The following is a 25,580-nucleotide window of genomic DNA, read 5'->3' as shown; positions in this document are numbered from 1 at the left end:
TTTGTTTTTGGTTTGTTTTGATAAAATGTCGATTATAAAGTGGTGTTGAGAGGACAAAATACAGTGCCCGCCCACTGTTCGACACGCTAGAGTATACGACAGCCGGATGCGAGTGTTTCGAGTGATGTGAACTGTTACTTTTAAACCGGCGGGAGTGAAAGAGTGAGAAGGAACAAAAAAAAAGGTGGGAGTCGTGGGATTGTGTTGAATATGTGTTTAACAATTTTTCGACTGTATACTATATGTGTGTTATATAAATGTGTATAAGGAAGGGGAAAAATAGTGCCTTTTTTTTCTTTTTTTTTTTTTATTTTGTCTTCTTTTTCTTCGTCTCTCTTTTTTCGCTTGACGCGACCCGTGAGCAACTAGAAGAGGGGGAAAGCCCGAGGGCCAGAGACCCCTTGTCGTGAGTTCTTTCCAGCAACCAGAGTCAGTTTGTAGTTTTCAACCGGGGAAAACTCTCCATGACCCGGCGCGCACGCTTAATAAACACACATATATACATATATATATTTTATATATTATTTTCAAAAAAAAAAAATAAAAAAAAAAGAAGAAAACATAAACATTAATTTTTTTGTATTATTAATTTAACTCAGTTGTGACAGTGCACCGGCATAGTAAGCTTATGGATTTCATCTGTGATTATCAAGCCTGAGGATTTTACTGTGAACTATTTAATAATTAATTTGAAAAAAAAAAAAAAATATAGTGACAAAAAAAAATAGTGAAATTATTTTATTTAAATTGATTGAAGATTATATTTGAATGGTTTTTTATTTTTTGATATTTATTAATTGAAAAAAATATTGTTTGAAAAAAAAATATAATAATAAAAGCTGCGGTTTTTTTTTTTGATAGTTTTTTAAAATTTTAAAAATTTTTCAAAGTGATAATATTAGTGATTGTGATAGCAGGTGGTACGCAACATGCTTGCGTAGCGGATCACGATAATCACGGCCCTGTGTGGCCGACACATCATGTCACAGTTCTCTTACCGAGGATCACCAAACTTACAGGTCAGACTAAACTCTAATCATATCACTTTTTTTTTTCTTTCTCTTTGCTCTTTCATATTGGAGTATTATTTTTCCTCAAACATCCTATGCAGACATCTAATTTTGTAATTTATCTGGGATTTAAAAAAAAAAATTAAATAAAACGGTGACAGTGAAGTATAAATTTCGCGCTGTGTGATTAAAAGTGTTGAAATACATACTGTCGTTTGATAAAATTAAAAAAAAAATGAGATTAATAAAAATAGTGAAATGACATATATTGCAAATCATTTGATTTAAAATAAACTCCAAAGTTGACAAGTGCGGATAAATGCATTAAATTGTCAATGCTAATGATATACAAACAAAAATAAAATAAATTAGATTAAGTCTTGAATTTATTTGTGGAAATGTTTTAATTTTGTGATAGTGTTAATGCTTATTTTTTTTTATATTAAAAAAAAAAAAAAAAACATATTCGTTAACTAGTTTTTCAGGGTTGAAGCTTCATCGAATAATAAACGTGTTTGCTACGGTTCTGCGTGCGTTCATGAGCCTCGTGTTAATCGCGATAAACGTGTCTCAAGGAGTTAGGCCCTTATTGCAGTATATATATTATTTTTTTTTTTCAGTGATGAATAAACAAATGTGTTGTCGTTGATCGTGTACCCCACACAGTTTAGATCACAATCCGGTTACTTGTATTAATAAAATCTCGCCATCATTTTCATTGAATCAAAATAAAACAAGATTATATGAAAAAAAAAAAAATAAATACTTGAAATATCTAACATGTAACGTACATCTGCATTAATCTTGTGAAGCATAAAATCATAATTTAAAAAAATAAAAATCTTTATATAAAGATTATCTTAATTATTACAAACCACAAAATTGTTTTTTTTTTTTTAAATTTTGTTTTCTTTTTTTTAAGTTTAAAATTATTTATTTTTGATGATATGAACATGATATTTTTCACGCACTAATAAAACCACATTGATCTGTAAATATTTGTGCAATATCGCGTGACGAAAAGTTGTTGATTATAAGTATTTTAAAAATTATATATTCAATTGAATATATGGTTGATGTTGCTGCTGTTAATGGCATAGCTGTCTTGTTACATTTTATATTTTTTATGATTTTTTTTTTCATGAAACTGATATCAGTGATTTTTTTTTAAATTCTATTTTTCTTTTTTCGCAAATTAATTGGTACAGATGATTGTAATTTTGAATACAAGATAGTAGATTGCAAGAGGGTTATACATATTGCGAAAATTTGAAACGGTTGGTAACACTGAGAGCGGGGAAGGCCACGTGTCCTGGACACATACTGCACACTTGCATATATATTTTACATTTATATATACTATTATTTAAATAACACATCTTGTTACTTTGAAACAAACCGTATATCATTTAAACAATCTTTTGATAATTCTATTTACAATGTATATATTTTATTCAATTTAAATCTCACAATGCTAAAAATAAATTCTACCACAACTATTTTAAATATTTAAATAATTTATAGAGATAATGATTTTATGAAAATATTAAATTTTCAACATTTTAAAATTACACTCACTTTAGTATCATTTTAAAATGTATATACAATTAAAAATACTCTTAAAATTGCATGTAAAACTATGAAAATAAAAAAAAAAAATTCAAGAAATTGTGTAACTATTCAATGTATACATATTTTTATGATAAAAATTTTATAACATTTATAAATAATCATGATAATTATCATTAAAAATTAATATTAATTTAAAATTTAATTTTTTTATTGATCGTAAAATTTTTTATTGGTTAATTCAATGTTTTATTTGAGCTTTGAGTTTTTTTTTACTTTTTTATTCTTGTTTATAATGATGATCTACAATGCACATGTAAATTGATAATATATCCAGAAGCCAAGTTAAATTTACCAGCCTTGAGTATAATCAACTTATGGAAATTTAATATTTTTTTTTTTTTCCGTTTTTTCTTTACTTTCCATAATTCTTTAATTTTATTTGTAAAAGTAGTAAAGTGTTTGACGATTATGCAATGCCATTAAAATAATGTTAACATATTATCTAGTTACGAGTGAATATTTCATTGCATTGTAATTAATATTTAAAATTTATATATTCAATAAAAAATATATTCAAAAAAATTCTATTTTTGTTAATTTAGTCAAATATATTTTAGTATGTACTAATAATCACATGTGTAACTTAAAATAAATCATATTAAAATTATTTTATTTTTCATCACAAGCCAGATTTGTGTGTTAAGTTATTTTTGGTATATTGCATTTAATTTAACGAGATAGAAAATACACAAAATACACAACTATCTACATGTATCAAAGAATCAAACTACTCTAATTCAATGATGAATATTAAATAATCACTTTCTCATAGATTCAAAATTTATTATACAAATATAAATAGATACATCTAAACATGTATTATCAATAAATGTTTATTTAAAATAATTATTATTATTTATCTAATGAGAATAATGTGTGTGTGTGTTGTTACGATGTATCGATAAGTCTACTTGGCACATTAGAGTCATGTCCTACATGCTTGAATTCAAATACCAGTGAAAATGCAAATGAATTAGTCATATACGCAATCAAAACCGGTAGGTGGAATGTTTGCTCGTTTATTTAATACTGATATCAATCAATTATCATTGACTTATAATCAATTTTTCAACGTCAGTATATTCATACTAAAATTATCAATTTGATTTATTTATTTAAATTCAAAAATTTAATTTCAAACAATTAAAATTATATATATTTAAAATTAATATATAATCTGATTTGTCAATATTATTTTTTTACAATTTCCGGTTTACATTGTGAATAATAATCGTTTATTAAAAGTCAATGAATAGTTTTTTTTTTTCACATTATTCATTGACGGATATTTAATGAAAATAAAATTTTTAATGAATGGTACTTGCAAGCTTGCAAAATTTAAATTTATAAATATTTTTTTTTTTTTTAATTATTTTTTATTTCTTTGACATTTTGTTTATATGTACTTTTAATTTGCTGACTTGAAATATAAGAAAATGATGAATTATTTTGTGTCGCCAGTGTAACGCTGACTCAGATCCGTCTTCATGCGATTTTTATATTCTCTTATGTCGCTTTCATTCAATACTTTATTTGTATATAAAAGAATTAAAAAAAAAAAAAAATTAAAAATATATTTCTACTATTTCTTTTTTGCTATATTCATATTCCTCTATGAGACCTTTTTATATTTTTTTTCTCACTGTTAATTTTATGATTATTTTTTAAACTTTCATTCAGCTTCATTTTTATTTTTTAGAACTCTCAATCTGTCAACGTACACGCGAGTCACTTCCGTTACTCGAATTTCATATGATTCCCTAACTGAGTGCTGAGTTATGAACCTCCCTATTCATTTATTTATTTATTTATTATATAATCTTAATCTTTTATTTTTTTTTTTTTTTCTAAATTATAATTTATATGTTTGTTTTAAATTTTATTTTTTCGAAAAACCATTCAAATGAATAATTTATTATTTTTTTTTTCGAATAAAGACATAATATGTAATTTGAAGATTTTAATGTTTTGTTTATATATAACCACAAGTGGTCTCTTACATTGATCGTTTTTCTTGGAAATAAAATTTACTCGATATGTCTTACATTCGTCACTGGCACCCCTAACAAACGCCGGATGTAAGGACCCATGTCGTGCACACGATAAAATATATATATGTATTATAAACTCTCCTTATTCTGCATAGTTTTGTGTCGTCTTATTTTTATATTTTATTTATACAAGCATTTTACTTTGTTGTAATCACTTGGTCGGTTACAAAGAAACGATGGAATCGGATGACAGCACATGCAGAAGATAAACCGCCGTATTTTTTATATTTTAATACCAACTAAACGTATCGTTGAATTGTTTCATCAAACAATATCTAAACAAACACTCTACAGATATCATCATTTTCATATATATATTTAATATATAAATTTATTTTTTCATACAATTTTTTATTTTGTTTCACTCTAATTGTCATAAAGGCAACATTGTTAGGAGGTTAATTTTTTTTCCAACATATTATCCGTATATTCATCAAAAGATTTATTAGTCTTGTCTTTGAAAAAAAAAAAAAGGATCTAAAAATAATTCCTCGCAAAGAATAATAAATGTTTCATAGTCATCAGTGTGACCGAGAGAAATTCTTGTAACTTTATATATATATATTTTATTTTTTAGAGAGAAATAAAAAAAAAAATTTGTTGTGAAACATGTATAATATAAAGCTGTCTTTTGCAAATGTGATAATTTTTAATTCCAAGTACAAGCCTCCTGGTTTAAGTCAATTTATATATATTTAAAAAATCGGCGGTACGTTTTTTCTTTAAAGGATCGTATAGATATTGTACTTTTACCAAAGTGAATAAATATTGAACGATACTCTGACGGTTATCTTGTCTTGAAAAACAAAAAAAAAAAAAAAAAAAAAAGATAAATAAAAATTTAAAGGTGGTGGTTTCAAAAAAAGAAGAAGGAGAAAAAATTATATACAGAATATACATGTAGGTGAAGGACAAACGATGGATATAAGGCTCATGCCAAAATCAATGTTAAGCTCTAGTGCATTATGGGTGTAAGGGCGAAAAATAAATTTACGTATTTATAATATATATAGTACGTGTGGGAACATATAAGTAAGTACCGCTAAAGGCCTAAATATACAAAACGGTCCATCAATCTGGCCAGAAGTCAATATTTATTTGGCTGGGCCTCGTTGCAAAGAGGGCATCATCGGTACACACATAATGATGGAAAAAAAAAGCCGCATTTCACCCTCTTATTTACCCCCCTCTTTACTCTTATTTCTATACCATCGTTTTTCATACCTTTTAAAAGTTGCAGGACACGCGTGACAAATGCTCTGACTGCAAACATCAGAGCATCTGTGTACACAGGATAAAACCGCTTTGCTCATATATTTTCTACTATTTATTTTATTTTATTTTTTTGAGATTAAACAAATCTTATAATACTCGTGTATATAAATAAAATATAAAAATTTTTATATAGTTTATATATATATTTTTATGTACTAGGATTGAGGTAGTCCAATGACCAAGTAGACGATTTATTTTATACTCAAAATATTGTTATGTAAATCGCATATAAATTTATATTGTGTATTTAAAAAAAAAAAAATAATAATCCAGGTAGAAATTTGAAATCATAAAATTGACATGCTTGACCAAACATTGGAATATAATTTAAAGATTTATTTAGTTTTTTCAATAGTTGAATTTTTTTATTTAAATTAAATCATGTTTTGAGTAATTTGGCTATCAGATCTACCTTGATATATAATTTTATTAATGTTACCTTTTAATAAATTTATATTGTGGAATTTTATGTTGACATTTGCATTGTAAATTTTTTTGTTAAAAATATATTTCAACTCAGCAAGTAACTTGATACAACATTTAGAATTTTTTTTCGCAAGTGTCTCATTGTCATTGAGCGATAAAAAAAAATAAAAAAAGTATCGCGTGAATCACAATGTTCAACGCACTTATAAACATTATGAGATATCTTTTTTTTTTTTTCTGATATTTATTTTTTATTTTATTTATCTGGTCACAAAGAGGCCAATACCTACTGGTCTCACAAGTCATTCGAGTTGTTGCGATAATTTTGTCTCCATCAGTAATACCGTAAGATAAAAAGAGAAAAAAATTGAATAAAAAAAAGAATGAGTGCATCCGTATGTACAAAATACATATAAACTTTTTTTCAAAAAATACTTGACGACCTTGCTCGTGTCTCACAAACTTATGATTATTTTTCCATCAAGTCGTTTTTTTTTTTTTTTTTTATTTCCTTAACGAAATGTCAAATGTATTAAATTCAAGATTTTAAAATGATAGGAGTAATCAATGGAATAGTTTAATAAGTTAATTTTATTGAGCTATGATTTGATGACGAATGAGCTGCACATCTCCCGTGATCCCATCATGGATGAGAATGAGATTCTCAAGAGAGCAGAATTAAAAATAAGAAAAACAACTTATATACCTCTTTCAATTATATATACTGAAGTGACTATGCGCAGCTGTTCTCGACGACATTCTCTAAGTTTATACGACACGTTAAGCGCATCTGTGTATTTGTGTTCACGAGAAACGTAGATTGTCAATTAGCTAAATACTACCTAGTGATAAAAACGAGCTAATATGAACAACTAATTATTTTTGAATTTCAATTGTTGATAAATTTAATATCATTATTAATTATATTCAAACTAATTTGACAATAACTAATGATTTTTTTTCACTAATAAAAATTCTATATTTTTTTTTCTTTCATTTGATTATCATCAGTATGGATTTTACCGATTAAAAACGAAAAAAAAAAATTAGTAATCGCATGTTTTATACTATTAGACAGGTAATTTTATTATCTTGATAATTGAAAAAGATATTCTTAAATATTTTATCAAAAAGAAAAAGTTATTAGAATTGAAAATGAATAATAAAATTTCCCATAAAACATAAACAAATATATATACATAAATAAATTATTTCCTGGATTTTAATCGACAAAGATATTTCAATACTTGTTTTTACGATATTTTGTAGCTTCACCATGAGCACCTGTGTATATGCCTTGGTAAAGAGAAATAACGATCATGCAAGACGCACGTTCAATCGGCGGCTACCATCTGTACCTGGTATCTTGTAGACAGCAGCGTGAACTGTTAACTTTTTATTTTATTTTTTCAGCATCTTTTTCTTATGCATTGTATAAATATATAGTTTGTACTTAGTTTAGTATGTACACCATATAGGTGCGAGAATAACCCGCACGAATTAAATATATATATATTTATGTACATGGACATGTCTTGTTGAGAGAGCCCCGTGCTCACAAGAAGATGTGCGACTTTTTGAAATGTAAAAAATAAAAAAACAAAATATATACCTATATATAAAAAATATATATTGTTGAATACTGTAAAGTATATATCCAAGTGTGAGAGAGTGCTGAGAATGAGGTGTTGGTACGCGCGGGGCCAGTTTTAACCGATTCAATCGCGAGGTGTAACTCAGACCTTCGGTCGTCTCTTTTTCTTCAGCTTCAGCATCTTTTATATATATATTTTTTATTCTTTTTCATCATCTTCTTTTTCTTCTTCTCATATGATTTCTTTTTCTCTCTTTTATACAGTATATATGTGTGTGACTATGGTCCTTGAATTATGGCCTACAGGTCACTCGCAACACGCTTCGTCTTTTAACCCCCATACCTCGTTCCAACACGGACGCCGAAAGGTATTCACCTGTTTTGCTGAGTATCAATTTATTTTTCTATCTCTTTTTATCATTTAAAAAAAAAAACATATATTTTATTTCTTGTATTTTCTTTAAAGATATCTTGAGATATTTACTCGACATATATTATTTTTTTTTATTTTTCCAAATAATAAGTTTACCAAAAAAGGCATATTTATATACTGATTATATTTAATTTAATTTGCTGAATTTATATTGAATAAAAAAAAAAAAATAGCAAGTGTAAGTTGAAAATCAAATGAAATAATTATGTGATCATGCGCAGAAAAATAATAATGCAATTAGTAAAAGATATAGAAATAGGTTACACGAGTATATCTTGGTGATACAAAACCGGGTGGTATTAACACGTGTATGAATGATCACGACATACATTGTGAGGTTCACAGGAGGAGCCACTGGTTGGTGTGATCCATATCAGCATCACCATCATCAAAAGTAACTTGTTTCTCTCTCAAATTTATTCTCTATGTCTCACTCATAGTAAATTTTCACACACAAACATTTAAACATTTTAATATAAATATATATACATGCAACATACACACAGATTGTATAACTGCAATTGAAAATCTCTCACCCTCTGCCACATATACAAATACAAATACTAAATGTATATAATGTACATTGGAAGGGTGACAGTTGGTTCTCGGGTATATACATATATTCGTAGTTGACAACAAACGCATTAACGTGACTCGAATTGTGGCTAAAATTGAATGACAAGAATTGAGAACAATACAAATGCAATATGACAATATGTTTGGATCGTTGATGTGCATATATAAAACTGTAAAATAGACAGATAAAGAGTATGAAAAAAAAAGAAAGGGAGAAATTTTACATTGTAATAAAAAAATAAAAATATTAGAGGCATATTATTTATTATATAAATTATTTGAATGATGGGGAGAATAAAAAAAAAAAATATTTATTAGTGAAAAATAGTATACTCTATGTGGGCACGTTTGTTTAGGTTTTTGACAGTAAGGGGGGCACTTGAGCTGCTAATCTATTTAGCCACGGTGTTTGATATGGAATTAATGAGGACCCAAGAGCGTTATATTTGATTCACCTTTTTTTTTTTTTTTTTTATTAATTTTATTATTATATTTACTTTTATTCTCTGGTTTCTTGTTTATTTCCCCTCAACTTAAATGTATCTTTCTGGGCATCCACACCGGTGCCTGGTTTAATATAAAAATAAAAAAAAATAAATAAAATAAAAAAATAAAAACAACTATAGCCAGCTGGCTTTTTTGCTAAAAGATTCCGATCTGTGATGTGCTTACCTCCTCTCCCTCATTCTTCTCTTCCTACTGTTTCTCTCGATATCAAATTTAAAGATCTCAACAAAAGAAATACACTACTCACTCCTATAACTCCTTTGTTTAGACTTTTTCTTAATTGCCAAATTGATTCCATTAAAAACCATTAAAATTGTCTTTCATGTATTAATTTGAATATATTTTTTATTTGAAATATTTATAGTTATTTATGTCTGTGTATATATAATATTGTTTTTTTTTTTATTTTTATTTTAGTGTCCTGTGTCAGTGAGTGCCGCACTCGTATCATCTTCACCAAGTCCGGCAAGTGTGCCAATATTAAGTGTAAGTGCAGCAGCAGCAGTTGCAGCAGCCGCATCAGCAGCATCATCAGTGACAAGTGTTAATCATCAACTTACATCACCAATATCAAGTACAAGAATGGCTGTAACAAGTGCAATTGTAAGACCACCAGGTAGTCCAACGACCTCAGTTAGTCCATCACAACCACATTCACAACCACCGACGGCTGGTGGTGGTGGTGGTCCAACACAAAGTGGTAGATGTTGTGATACTGGAAGACCATTATTTAATGATCCAATAACTGGTCAAACTATTTGTTCATGTCAATATGATTTACTTGGTAATTATCAAAGACTTGGTGGTATGGCACCAGCAGCATTATCAATGTATAGTGCACCTTATGCTGCTGCTGCCGCTGCCGCTGAGGGTATGGCTGCATATTTTCCATCATTAGGAGCTGAACAACCACCTTTTTATACAACTGGGGTAAGACAATTCATTCATCTCAATATATAATCAATAAAAATTGTAATCCAATATTTTTATATCTATAAAATTTTTTACGGATAATTTTATTTTTATATAAATAGAGAAATAAAAAAAAAAAACGAAAGGGTTTCTAATTGATTATAAATCCGTTGTAAATACAATGAACACAAAGATCCCATCATTTTTAATCTCACCGAAAATAATAAAATAAAAAAAAAATACATAACGAGTTTTTGGTGGAAAAAAAAAAGAATATCAAGATGATCGATTGCCCAGGTGTTTCTCATCTCACCTATACACATAAATAAAGCGTGTAAAGACTAGATTTAATCCGTTTATATTTTTTTGTTTGTATTATTCAGGGTGGTGGACTTGATTTAAAAGAAAATCTTGGTGCTGGAGCAGCAGCAGCATGGCCATATCCATCAGTTTATCATCCATATGATGCTGCATTTGCAAGTTATCCATTCAATGGGTAAGTTTCATTCAACATTAATATGTTAAACATGTATATCAAATTATAATATGATACAAATATTTTTTTTTATCATTTGTTTATATGAATATGAAACGTATAGTTAAATCAAAATTTGTTACAAAGTTGTTGATGGTGTATTTATATATATTAAATTAAAACGGATGTTTATGATCACAGTATTAAATTGTCGAGTATTTAATTTCAACTATGTATTAATATATTCTTGGTAATTATATGTATATTGAATATTTTAAGAATTGACATAAATGCTATTTCAAATCTTATCAATAAAAAAAATTTCTTATCACTTTTATATGGAGGCCAGAGGCCAAAATCATCCGTCGCAAAGTCTCAATCCGTCACCAATCGTCGCATTAAACATGCGCGTGCATGCAGTAAACTTTCAACAAATCACTTTAATTACATAGAGATATCCATTTTTTTTTTTAAATTTTAATAAACATTATTATATATTTAATCGTAATTTTTAATTATTCTCGTTTGCTCAACTTGCTATGACAAGTGAGCAGTAATATAAAAAAAATAAATCACAATGATTATGTTGCCTTTGGACTTTTTATATATACAATTATAAATTATATGTGTGGACGCATATGTATTTATGTTTGATATTGATGCTGGGTATATCGTGTGATAAATAATAAGTTTTAACACATAAATATTGTAATAAATTAGCGCTCTCTTGACCCAAGACTGTCGAAGAGGTGATACATTTTGACGCGACGAGAGTGTCACGCAACCGATAACGAAAAAATTATATAAAAAAAAAGAATTAAATATATATATAAATTGGAATTTTTATTTTTGTAGGGTATATTCATAAAAGGCAAGAGGTTAGCCTTGATTAATTAATTATAATGTTTCACAATATTATATTTTAATATTTTTTTTTTTCTTAATATCAGTTAAATTTATACAGGGTCATTTTGTTGATTTTTTTATTTTGCGTGTTTAATATATTCACAAATAGATGGGACTTTTTAGACTATGTCATTTCGATAAAAATTAATATAAATTTGATGATGTAAAAATTAAAATTAAATTCATAAACTTACCCTTACTGCAGTTGATGACATTGTTGGCTTATCACATTGAAATTAATCATCATCTGCAACAATAATTGAAAAATAAATCTTAATAATTAAAAAATAAAAAATACTTTTGCCTTGGAGCAAAAGCAAGAAAATATAATTTAAAATTTCACATCAGTTTTCATTATTGAATAAATTTTACTAAATTTTCGTCAGTCCATTTTACCCAACATGCTTTTATATATCCAACTAAATTATTTTCAAAGTGTGACTCATAATAAAATTTAAAAAAATAAAAAGAATAATGAAATATAAAAAGTCAGGTATGATTGAAAATGGTTTCCGGAGATTTGTTAAAGTGGCGGTGGGTCCTTTACGCCAAAGGATGATTATGAGACAATCGACTAGACCGAATGGATGCTAAGCAAGCTGTTGTATCCAATCGTTTCCTTGCATACGAAGCAGTAACACCGGAAGTGCGTCATAATTTTATTTTATTTTTTTGTATATTTATTCATTTTTATTTCACTTATGCTCGATAACTGTATACGATATATACAAGCAGATTTATATTTTAATTTATTTTTTTATTTGTATATTTAAAAATTATTTATTTTTTTATTATAACATTTGTTGTCGTTTCAAAGTGTTGCTACTACCATACCAGGTATTCAAAATATATACTTTGCGGTGGCAGTACATACTTAACCAGTCAATACGTGACTATGAACAACTTTGAAATGATACGTGATCAAACGATCAACTAAATTATACATATTATTTTCATATAAGTATCTAGAATTATATTTTGCATTATATATTTATAAATTTAAAGGGATAAAAAATAAATTACATACTAAATTAATTTAATATATAACAAATGTTATATTTCGAATAATTTTTATATTATAATATTTTTTTATTTGCGCAATTATTTTTTATTTGAAAATATTGTTTCTAATGAATTTATTGTCAAAGTTTTTTTATTTTTCTTATCATTGTTTTAATTTTATTGGATCGTTAATTGTTAAAATATACATTTTACAAAGACAATAAATATAAATATTTATTAGAATATAAAAATTGACTATTTGAATATATGATTAAAATTTGAATAGAGTGAATGCATAAACTCTTATCACTTATAGTTGTTTTTTTTTTTTTTTTTAATGACACTACATTTAATAGTCGTATTCGTTAATCACTGTTATCAATATTCAGTATTATGTCACATTTGAATGCTACAATGTATGCTATATTATGATAGCAAAAATAAAAGAAAAAATTAAATGAAAAAAAAAAAAAAAAGGAAAATTAAAAATACGAAAACAAAACGACGTTACAATGTGAATATGTTAACCATTGTTCTACACAAAAACGAATTTTGCAAATTGAGAACACAACGTTAACGATTACATGTGCAACTTGAAGGGGGCTGATTATCATAATTTATGCTACCCGTGTTTCCGTTTTCAGTTTTTATAATATCGCAACCAACTGATCGCCACAAATTTTATTGCGTAATTTTTTTCAATATACTTATTATATTTTATATTTTTAAATTTTTTTTATTTTTACTATAATATATATCTATAAAAAAAAAATTCACGGAAAGATAAAAATTAAATCCTGATTTGATATTTTTAGAAAAATTAATTTTCAAATTTATATATTATTATAATTTTATTTTTACAATTATATATCTTTGAATAGAAGCTTTATAATATTATCCAAAATAAAAATTATATCATCTATAAGTAATTAATTTTCGTTTGAATAAAAATCATCTTCAATTAAAAAATTAAATTTTTTTTTAATTTTAAAATATAATTTTAGCTTTTATAAAAACATTTTTAGAATATATTTAATTGATGCTAATTGGTATATTGTAAATTGACTGATTTAAAATCGATAAAAGTATTAAAAGAATCAGAAAAAAAAAAAATGAAGAAGATGATAATGCAATGTTAGCATGCATAGTCGCGAGGTCGGGGGATCGTGCCAGGTCAATGGTCTTGTCTTTCCGGCGGATTGGCCCTGCTTCCGGAGACATATAGGGTAGACAATGAGCAATAGCACACGAAGAAACCGATTGACAAGCAATCCACAGCACGTGCACATTGTTGTCAATTCAATTCATCACCACACGAATTGAATCAATAACACAGTTGAATCTCAATAACATATTAAATGCTTTTAAAATATTAATAAACTTTGATGGATGGTTGATTATATATGATGAAAAAAAAATCATATATACAAGTGCGCAATGATATATGTCATTAGAGACTAATGATCAGTTGCCTGTCATTTACATCCCGAATATTTGGCATTTGTCTCTGCGTGTTTTTTTTTTTTCCATCACACAACTGATAACCCTTGCATAAGTTTAAAATTGAAAAAGAAAAAAATCATCCCCTTTGGCTCATTAAATAATCGTAGATCATTCACAAACCCCTTAGTATAAAATCATGGAAGACTTGACATTGACGCTGTCACACGATTGTCAAATTTACGTATTTATCTTAAATTTTAATTATAAAAAAATCAAAAAATATTTAAATATTTAAATTTTACTATTACATATTTTTTAAATTGATTAGTCTTAGTTAGAATTAATTTAATCGCAAAGAATTTACTCATAATAATCATAATAATTATCATCAACACCATCGCAACAGAATGATTGGTTGTGTGAATGCTTGATTCAAATGTTAATAAAATTTCAAGTCAGGTTTTGCATACTCAAGTTTGATTTATGAGCAAGTAAATTTACGCAACTGAGTGTATACATCTTATGTTAACTTGAGTCAATCTCCATTTTCTCTCCCTTCTTTTAAAACATTATTTTTCATTAATCATTAATTTATAAAATGTTGTATCGCCCACCTAAAATCCGTATAAAATAAAAGAAAAAAAAATAAATAAGAATAAAAGAGGGGTTAAAATAAAAGGAGTTTAAGTAAATAAATATCTAAAGGGGCTGGGAAAAGATTGGTGTGGCTTCACGGTAGATTAAGTTACCACTGCATCACGACCAAGCAAAGATGGCGTCTTGAATCAGCAGCAATGGCCCCCACCAAACAATTTCTCTGTGTATTCACTTTTTTTTCCTCATTTTTAAATTTCAATGATATATTTTTTCCCATTTGCAAAAAAAAAAAAAAAAAAGAATAGGAAAAAAAACTATGAGAACTAGATAAATCAAATGTTAGATATATAGCACCATAAGGACTCTTGTACACATATCATTTGGTGTTCCTCAAATTGAAAAAAAATTGGACAAAAAAAAAAAAATAAAAGTATGAAAAAAAAATTGAAGAAACATGGCGGACAGGATTTGTTGGATATGTACAAATGGCTACGCACCTTTGCGTGCTTAGATTAAACCGAGGGGTGATTTCCAACAAAGGTGGGTCGTTTCAGTTATATTTCCACCCTATGGCACTTATATTACATTCTACCCTCAAACCATAATACTGAATTTCCGAAGGGCGGAGTCCACCAAAATGAAAAAATAAAAACATACATACACACACCTGCCGTCACGCAATACTAATTTGTCACAAATTTAAATTATTCAATAATATAACCTTTGAATACTTTGATAACAAGAATTTGAAAAACCTCAAAATCAATATGCAAAATTAGCCACATTTTAATGTACATAATTCATGAAATTTATAAAACAATTTAACAAATGGAATAACTTTAAAAATTCTTTATGTATAAATAAATTTGAAAATAAAATAATTTAGAGTATTCTAATTTATTGTAAATATATATTTCAATTTATTATATCAAAAGAAAATTTTCATCAAAGTATTTTATAGAGAAAACAAAAAAAGAGGAAGCAAAATTTAAAAAAGAATTTACTAACCTCAAAAGCTGAATTAAACAACTTTGCAATAAAATAAAATTAAAAAAAGAAAAAAAATTTAAAGAATCACGTATTCCCTGTTGGGTTAAGTTTAACTGTATTTCTCGGCATTGAAGAAAGTAAGTTGAAAGAGGGAGGCTAAAGAGATAAGGGGGTTGGCCTCTTGCACGGGCCGATTAGCAATCGCCATGGAAACAAGCAGTTGATGCGATCGGTTCGCGCATGAGAGCAAAGGGTTGGGATTTGAACATATACAATAGTTTCAAGCACCGACACAGATATATATAAAATATATATATACACATTCATTGTTGTACATCGATATGATACTGGGAAATTCCTGAATGCATTTGAGTGGTCGTCGGATTGTCGTACAAAAAAAAAAAAAAGAGATAAAGTGAGACAGAAAAATAGATAATAAACCGAGCAAAAGAGAATATATACAGTCAAAGCTCAAAATCCCTTCTCGCACTTTTTTTTTCAATTGTTTTTTTTTTTTGCATTCGCGAACCAGAAGCCCGCTCCTGTTATCATGAGAAACAAGCTTCCACTCTGATTTTTTAATCCACCAACCACCCCTTACTCAGCCGTTAAACTGAATTTTAAAATAACTGCAGAACGCCATTTGCCGCTAGCAAACAGAAACCTACGGAGAGGGTAAATTTTAAGCTGCACAGCCGTTTTTTTAAATTTCTTTTTTTTTCTGTTAAATATTTTTTATCTTTTTGATTCTGTATTTTTTCTCGTCTCGTGTCTTTCACCTACTCTCATTTCTCATTCGTTTTCCATTTTCCTGTATATATACATTTTTTTTTTTTTTTTCATTTTTATTCTCGTCCCTTTATTTATCCTTCTCCTGCACCTTTTTTTTATCTCGTTCTTTTTCCACCTACCCTTGATCTCGCCTGTCCATCTTCCTCATGAAATATATATACATTTGTACGACAGTTAAGCTCAGATAGAGAGACAGAATTATATACATATAAACGAGATAAAAAAAAGCTCTTGATGCCAAATTGAAATGTTTAACGTATCTCTCACGTTATATCAAAATATATTTATATTTATTTTTTATCTTTCATTCGTTTGTTTGAAATGCATATATAGTCAAACCCCTGCCCCGCGCGCGCGCTCGTTCCTTCGTCAACATTGGGGGATCCAGGGTGTGTCTCGGTGCTTGGATAAAGTGACAGTTTTATTAATTTCCCATCTCTCTACTTGCGCTGTGTTGCCCATCCAACACCACTGTGACACGTCACGTGCCTAGCCAACCAGAGACCAGATATATAAAAGCTCAATAATACCCTGATGGCAACTGACGACAAGCACTCTTTGACTCGTGAGATTTTTAACATTTTTTTCGTTAAACACATATTATATTCAAATAATAATGCCAATGACTGATACTATTTTATTATCATCATAAATAAAAATTATCCCCATCAATTTTATTAAAAATACATAGAAAATCTCATTAAAATTTATGTATAAAAAATTATAAGTTTGAATTGATATATAGACTAGATATTTTTTTTTTTTTTTTTGAACTTAAAATTGAAAGAAAAATGGTGACACATCAGTAACTACTGTGGAAAATTTTCTTGGTTGGTTTTTTTTATTTTTGAGCTTTGGTAGAAAATTTAATTTCAATTCCGTCGATTCAGCAGTTATACGAAAGTTTAATCTTTGATAAGGACATCGTATTTTAGTAATGGGCTCTTCAGAGGGGTGAGCAATTCTATCTTAACCAACCTCGATTCTTGGTCTATACTCTTGTAGGCTACAGAGTAAAACTAAGCAATGAAAAAGTAGGAAAAAATAAATAAAAAAAAACATAAGAAAAAACGCGAAAGAGCTTAAACTGTTTGATAAAGATCTGCGTTTGGATGAAACTACTATCCACCGCTTTACTCTGGTTCTTCAACTCCCTCAAGCCCTTTTTTATCTTTACTTTTTTCTTTTTTGTGGACCTGACTTTTTTTGTGTTTTACTATATTTTTTTTTCATCATTTTCTCATTCAACCCCCTTATTTCTTAAAAAGAAAAAATAGATATTTTTTTTTATTTCAAGAGTTTCTTTTTATGCTATGACCATAACGAGTCTACGATTGGATAACTTTTCCGACGGGTTACTTTTGCTCACGGCAGCTCCCTTATTGAAATACCATTCTCCAATTTATTTTTATTGAATTTTATGTCTTAATAAATAATAATAATAATTATTAGTTTCATTATTATGTTTCAAAAAAACTTATAAATAAATTACTTTTGTTTTTTTGTTGCAGATATGGAATGGACTTGAATGGAGCAAGAAGAAAAAATGCAACACGAGAAACAACTAGTACACTAAAAGCATGGCTTAATGAGCATAAAAAAAATCCATATCCAACAAAAGGTGAAAAAATAATGTTAGCAATAATAACTAAAATGACATTAACACAAGTATCAACGTGGTTTGCAAATGCAAGAAGAAGATTAAAAAAAGAAAATAAAATGACATGGGAACCAAGAAATAAAGATAAATATGACGATGATGAACACAAGTTAATTCAATCAGTTTGATGATCAATAAATGTTGATTCTCAAATGAGCCGAATTGACGATATCATCTGTAGAATTTTAATGAGTCTTCATGTATGTATAACAATATGAATATTCAAATTCAATAAATTTTCAATCATAAAATGAATATATAGTTTTTAATTTAGTCAGTTTTGTTATTGTATACTTTAATTAACAAGACATTTTCATTGTCAGTATATGTTGTGATAATGTATGGATAAAAATTTCATACTCGAGCTAAAAATAAAAATAATAATGATTATTTTTATTTATTTGTTAAAGATTCAAAAGACTCTGGTACGGGATCAAGTGAAGATGGTGAAAGACCAGCTCATCGACTTGATTTACTTCATGGTTCAAGTACATCTGGAAATATACAAAATCGTCCAGAATCAGAATGGAGTGAATCACGAGCAGATAGTGGACCAGATTCACCAGAATGTTTATTTGATCAACGTGAACCACGACATCCACTTCAATTACAACATCCAGCATATTTAGGAAGTCATGGTCGTATATTACGTCATCCATCACCAGATAATACATCACCAAGTGGTGTTGGTAGTGGTACAAGTCATTTACCACCATCAACATCAGCATCATCAACTGGTAGTGGTGGTGTTGGTCCAATAAAACCACGTATTTGGTCACTTGCTGATATGGCAAGTAAAGATGGTGAACAACATCAACAACATAATAATAATCATTCAAATTCTTCAATAACAAATTTATCATCACCGTATGGTAGTGGTAATGGTGGTGGTAAAATAGTTAGTCCACTTGCAAGTAGATTACCACCCCATCATCCATTACATCCAGCAATGCATACTGGTGGACAATTTGTACGACCACATCCAGATTTTTATCGTAATTTTTATGGTGCTTCACATCTTGGTACAAATGACATGGCATTATTAGAATCATATTCAAGAACACTTGGTAGTTTTGGTGGTGTATTACCACCAACAAGTAATCATCCAAGTTTATTAACAAATTCATCATCAGCAACATCAAGTAATATTAAAAATTTTACAATTAATGGTAATGTTAATACTGGACAAGTTTTATTAACTGCATCATCTGGTGTATCGCCTTCATCATCATCAACATCCTAGTCATCCATCAAATCACCTGGTAGAGCTCTGATAGAAAATACGACAAATCTTTTTAAACAAACAAACAATTTAAACGAATTTATATATTGAAGACGAATGAAAGAATAATGAGTCACTTTAATAATAATTATATAATAATAATAAAATGAGACATCACAAAATATCTTGTAATTAGTGTACAGTTTTCAACGAGTTTGCGATGGTATATAAAAGTACTGCCCCCTATTACCCCCCTATGACCCTTCGTCCTTTTTAATCAGAGAACCTCGTCAAATAAGGTAAATTATATTAAAAAAATTCCTTAATCAAACTTCTCATTCGTAGTCGAAATGTTTAAGTGAAAAAAAAAAATATACAAAAACGAGGACGAAAAAAAAAACAAAAAGGAAGAAGTAAAAAAAAAAATTTTAAACAAATACGAAAATACAAGTATACCCTAGAGACGAATTCGATATTAAATATATATATATGAACATATAAATAAATATACATATAGTGATGATTAATATTATTATTTATGCGTTTGTAAATAGTAGTCGGGAGCTGGATCAACGCCTAGCCGTTAAAAATAAAGATTAATAAATAAATAAATATTAATTATAATAATTAAAAAATTTTAAAAATTAAAAATTAAATTTAAAAAAGAAAAAAGTGTATGTATTGTATTTAGAGTAGGAAAAAAATTACGAAAATGAAAAAAAACCGTAACAAAAAAATATAAAAAAAAAATTAAAAAAAAAAAATAATAAATTAATAACAAGAAACAGCATTATTATTATTATCATTATTATGATTATTATAATTATATAATCTGAATTTTAATTCGTGCTAATTGATGATTGATACGTTATTGACAGAAGAGAAAAAATTTAAACCAAATGACTGACGACTAATTTTTCATTATTATATTATTGTTATTAAAATATTTACTAGCCTGTCAAAAATCGGTGTAATCTCTTAATTTTTCATTGACATGTACAAGGTACTTGAAATAAAAAAAAAAAGCAAACAATTATATAAATTAATTAATAATGAAATTATAAAATATAAAAAAAATAATGTGATTAAATGAAAAGCTTGAAAAGTTTTTTTTTTTTTTTTAGTCAGAAAAATTTTACGTAGTTGGTTTTGTAAATCGTACTTAATTTCGTACATATATATTATAAAAAAATATATATTTTCGTGTTGATTTTTCATTTTTTTTTTTTGATTCTCTGATGAACTGTTAATAAAATTAACGTGGATGTTTGAAGAGATTGCGTCGTACATATCAACGTCATGTCACAAAAAAAAAAAGAAATAAAGAAAAAAAAAAGTCAAAAATATCAACATCAAAACCTCTTAGTCATTCGTGTCCAAAATTCCAATACACGCTGATTCCTCATTCATTCAACGTTTTGTTGCATACAGAAATAAAAAATACAAAAATATATATATAATATTGTACACATGAAAAAATAATAATAATAAGCAACAACGAGGCATGGAAAAGTTATCTGCGTTAATTTCGCAATAAACAAATAATTATGAAAGATAAATTGTTTAATTTAATGAAAAAAAAAAAAAACCTCTCACTTCCTTTTATTTCCTGAATGAAAATAATAATACATATTTTTTTTTTTTTATAATTACAATATGATGTTGGGAGCTTGATCATTGAGTATTTAAAATTTTATTTGTTTGAATAATTTAATATATTGAAAGACTTTGCAGATGTACTTGTAAAAATGCAAAATATGTTTGACTTCTGGGTGGTTAGTCTGGTGGTTGAATTACAAGTCTGATTATTAGTAAACATTTAAATTAACAATAGCGAAAGTTACTCAAGTTTTTAGAGCAAATGCCAATTTGAAAAGAATTTTATTCTTTGTTTTATTTATATATATTATCTTTATTCAGCATACCATTTGGATTTTCAATGGCTCCGTTAAAGTTTTCAACGTGACTGCAGAAAATAACCAATGTTTTGTGGCATTTGTTATATGTATGTATGTGGAGGAGGAGGAGGAGGAAGACGGCAATCATCGATTGTGAATAGCTAAGAAATAAAAGTAAAAAAAAAAAAAAAGAGAAAGAGAAACAGAACGTTTGTTGTAGAAACAAGAAATCAAGAGATGGGACCACCCGCCACGACCTTGGAGACTTCTTCGGATTCTTTGCCGCGAATCCCAAGGAGGTCTTTCGCGTCTTCATGAATCAAAGTTTCCTCTTAAATCGGCATAAAATTTTTAAGGTGGAGCCACTGAATTTTGTTAGTTTTACCCCAAAAAAATTTGAAAAAAAAAAATATTTTAAATTCTTTTTAAAAAATTTCAACAAAAGAAAATTACTTTCTTAAAAATTTATAAATTAAATTATTTTCTCTGTGTCAAATATATATATATATATAAAATTTTAATTTCAATATGGACTGGAAGAGAGTCTTTACAAAGCGGAAATTGACAAAGACAGGATACATCCTTAACTTTCAATTCACGTATATCCATTTGGCTTGGTCAAGAAGGAAGCAGCAGGAATAAAATATATATAATAAAAAAAAAAAAAAAAATTAAATATAAAGAGGAAAAAAAGAAATGTGAAATAAAGACACTAAAACCTTGTTGAGAACAGTGCCTTCAATCAGGCAAAGACTGAGCTGTGGAGAAGCCACTTGCTTTTGCAATGAGACATACGAATGAAGAGATCTTGTGATGATAAAAAATAAAGTAAAAAAATGTATAGTTAAAGAAGCTGAAATATATATATAGATGCTTTATTACGGCCACCCTGTCATCGGAGTTTCAACGTTAACAGGATTCTTTTATGTTAACGCTCAGTCAGTTTGCTTTATGGCTCAAAGAATATTTAACCAAAGAATCGTAAAATCATATTTTAGCTGTGATAAAGTCAAAAACATCGAGTCAATGGTATAAAAAAAAAAAAAAAAAACGAGAAGAGAAGTTTTTTATATTTTTTAAAAATAAATAAAAATAAAGTTTTTTTTTTGATAAAGAAAGGGTTGTTGGATATAGTGAGGCTTTAAAACAAAGTTTACCTCGTAAATACAAGGTAGAAAGTGGATTTGAAAAAGGTATACCAAACGAAAAGCGAAGAGAGTTTTGTCGAAGTAAAGGAAGTTTATATTCTCAATACTACAACGACGTATAACTTTTTGAATCTTGAGTTTTAACGTCAGCAACTAATTAAGGGCTTTTCGACATCCAAGAAAAGCTCTTATCTTTCTGTTAAATTCCAAACTAGCTAATTCAATTTAAATGTAAAACTTTTTATATTTTAATTTATTATCTTTAAAATTAAAATATGTAATTATTAATTTTTTTTTTAATATTTATTTTGATGGTTTTAATAAATTATCTAAAAAAAAAAAAATTTGAATTTATTAACAGTGTGCAAAGCATGATTTATATTTTAATAATAAAATTTTTATTTTTATTTTTACCGAGGAGACAAATTATTGTATCATAATTGTATTATTAATAATTTTTTTCTTATAAAATAATTCACAGAAAAATTTCTCCATTTTAGCCAACACCTTCACATAAAAAATATGATTAATAATGACTCATCATTAAATATTTTGTCCTCAAAAAAAGTCAAATAAAAAATGTTTTTTTCTTTTAAATATAAATCATGGTTTATAGACTGTTAATCAGTTTTTTTTTATAGATTCTAAAATTTTATTTTTTACTGACAGAAAGAATAAAAAAAAAAAAATCTTTAACAACTTGATAATTATTTCTGATACATATCATGTTTTTATTTAAGAAAAAAAATCTTGTCTCCATATTATTCACTGAATTTTGTTTAAAATTTTAATAAATTAATGTTATATTATTTTTAAACTAAAATTTATTTAAAAATTAACATAAAAAAAAATATCCATTTATATATATTTTTGTGAAATTTAATTTTAACAATATAATCTTTTATTGATTGTGATTATTTTTTGTTGAATGGTTGACACATGCGTAAGAATAATGACGTGCAAAATTTTCACATAAATAAAAGTATATATAAATATAAATATTGGACACGACAATGTGAATAAAAGTGTTGACGATGAAAAGGTGACATTCGTTGAGTTTCGAAGCGTGCGCGCGCGTTCCCCAAGTTTGAATAATTAATGTTACGTCGGGGACAAGTTGCCGGACCTGGAGTGAACAAGTCAAGGTATATTCAAGCTTGTGTTGGTGTATAATGTTCAACACAATCAAAGCATCCAGAATAAGGTAGAGAAAATAAAAATGAAAAAATAAATAAAAGCAATAAAGTGCTCGATAAAGAGAGAAAAAGAATGAGGCAGTATGAAAAATTAACGAGGCCGTTTTTTGACATTGCGTCAAACTTTCTTTGTATAACTAAGTGATAGATTGTCTCGGCGGGTGTTGTTATACAGTTTGTAATACTTGGTGAAAGATTTTTAGTTAAACTTTAAATGGCACAGTGTGTGGCTGACAGTGTCATACCATGTATATATACTTATTTTACTCAATTAGTTCTCACGCAAGTTTTATTTTTTATAATATTATTTATTTATTTATTCTTAATAATAACTTGTTGGAAAATTAAATATTTTTTTTTTCAGTTTATTGAGTTTTTTAAGAAATAATAATTAAAATAAAAAAAAAAAAACACAGGAGTTATTTGTGAATTTTAATTTCAAGATCAACTTTGTTATTGTTTTGATTCAGTATTTTTTTTTATATACTATGCTGCTCCATAATGCTGTTGTTTACATACACATATCACACTTCAAAAAAATACTCAATTGTTGGCAATAAAAAAATAAATTAATAATCCGTGAAACATGTATTAGTTAATAAAAAAAAAAAAAAATGAAATGAATACTAGATGTATACATATAAATAAAATAAATATAGTAAATAAAATTACATACCTAGTGCAGTGTGTTGACAGGTCCAATCTGGTTCAACAGCCAGCTGATTGCAACATGATTTTCTTGACACTCCAAAAATTAAATATTAAAGTCACATGCACACACGTAATTTTTACAATTAAAAAAAAAACAAAAATATATTTTAAAATAACTCATTAGAATTAAAAATCAACAAAAAAAAAAAAAACAATAAAAATATCGAGTACTAATTACAACACTATCACAACATGGCCGACCCTTTTTTTTTTTTTTTTTTTTTTGCACAAGGGGAGAGGTATCGTACGATAAAAAAAAAAAAAATGCCGCTAGTAAGCATCATACTGATATAAAAAAATTATCAATACAAAATCAATAATCAGTCACATTTTTAGTCACTCGATTCGAAATGCAAAGCAATTATTTTGACCACAACACGTAAAAAATAATAAAATAATAATCATGAAAAAAAAAACGAACGCTCCGAAGGTCATTTTTTTTATGGAGTAAATTTTTTTTTTTTGTTTTTTCTCCTACAAACCACATAATACACTAAAATGATCACTCAAAAGCCGAATCGTATTCTCCACTATCTAAACTATCATATTATTACATTTTTATAATTAATTTACACTTTGAAATATTAACAAAATTGCGACAAATATTTAGGTGTAATGTGCGCGTGGGGTACTTGAAAAAAATTAAGATGGAGTGTTTATTTTTTTTTTTCTCGAGTGAGAGGGCGGAAGTAAGATGGGGGAAAGACAGAGAGAAAAAATAATCCCGAATAAAAAGAAAACATTGGAGTAAATATAAAAGAAAATAAATATAAGTAAATACGTAAAAAAAAAATATTAAAAAGAAGATTAATATTTAAAGTTGATAATTAATAATAAATTTAATAATTTTAGTTAATAATATTTTTAATTATTTATGTGAACATAGAGACTTCCGGCATTAGCGGTTAAAAAAAGAACTAAATAAACAATTAATAAATATTTAAATAAACAATTATTTAATTATGCATTATTTAATTATTATAAATATCTACTCATTTTTTAATTGTTATTAAATTCATTTATTTTTTTTTTTTTATTGTTTTTTTATATTTATTTTATTATTTGTTGTTTTTTTTTTTTATTGGTAATTACGTATTGTGTCTCTGTCTTTCCCCCATCTTACT

At 27.0% G+C, this 25,580-nt stretch overlaps 1 protein-coding gene across 1 annotated transcript; it reads left to right on the top strand.

The window, feature by feature from the left end:
- The first annotated feature begins 798 nt into the window (after nucleotides 1-798).
- On the top strand, nucleotides 799-19,524 carry LOC122856907 (iroquois-class homeodomain protein IRX-3). The gene is given in 5 exon segments (XM_044158790.1): nucleotides 799-1,019; nucleotides 9,922-10,434; nucleotides 10,800-10,912; nucleotides 18,133-18,437; nucleotides 18,692-19,524. Coding segments are annotated over 5 exon segments (1,803 nt in total). The 5' UTR covers nucleotides 799-980.
- The last annotated feature ends 6,056 nt before the right edge of the window (nucleotides 19,525-25,580 follow it).

Source organism: Aphidius gifuensis, linkage group LG5 (genome assembly GCF_014905175.1).
Source record: "Aphidius gifuensis isolate YNYX2018 linkage group LG5, ASM1490517v1, whole genome shotgun sequence".
Classification (NCBI taxonomy): domain Eukaryota; kingdom Metazoa; phylum Arthropoda; class Insecta; order Hymenoptera; family Braconidae; genus Aphidius; species Aphidius gifuensis.
Note: the sequence above shows the minus strand (reverse complement) of the source record. Positions and strands in the feature narration are given on the sequence as shown.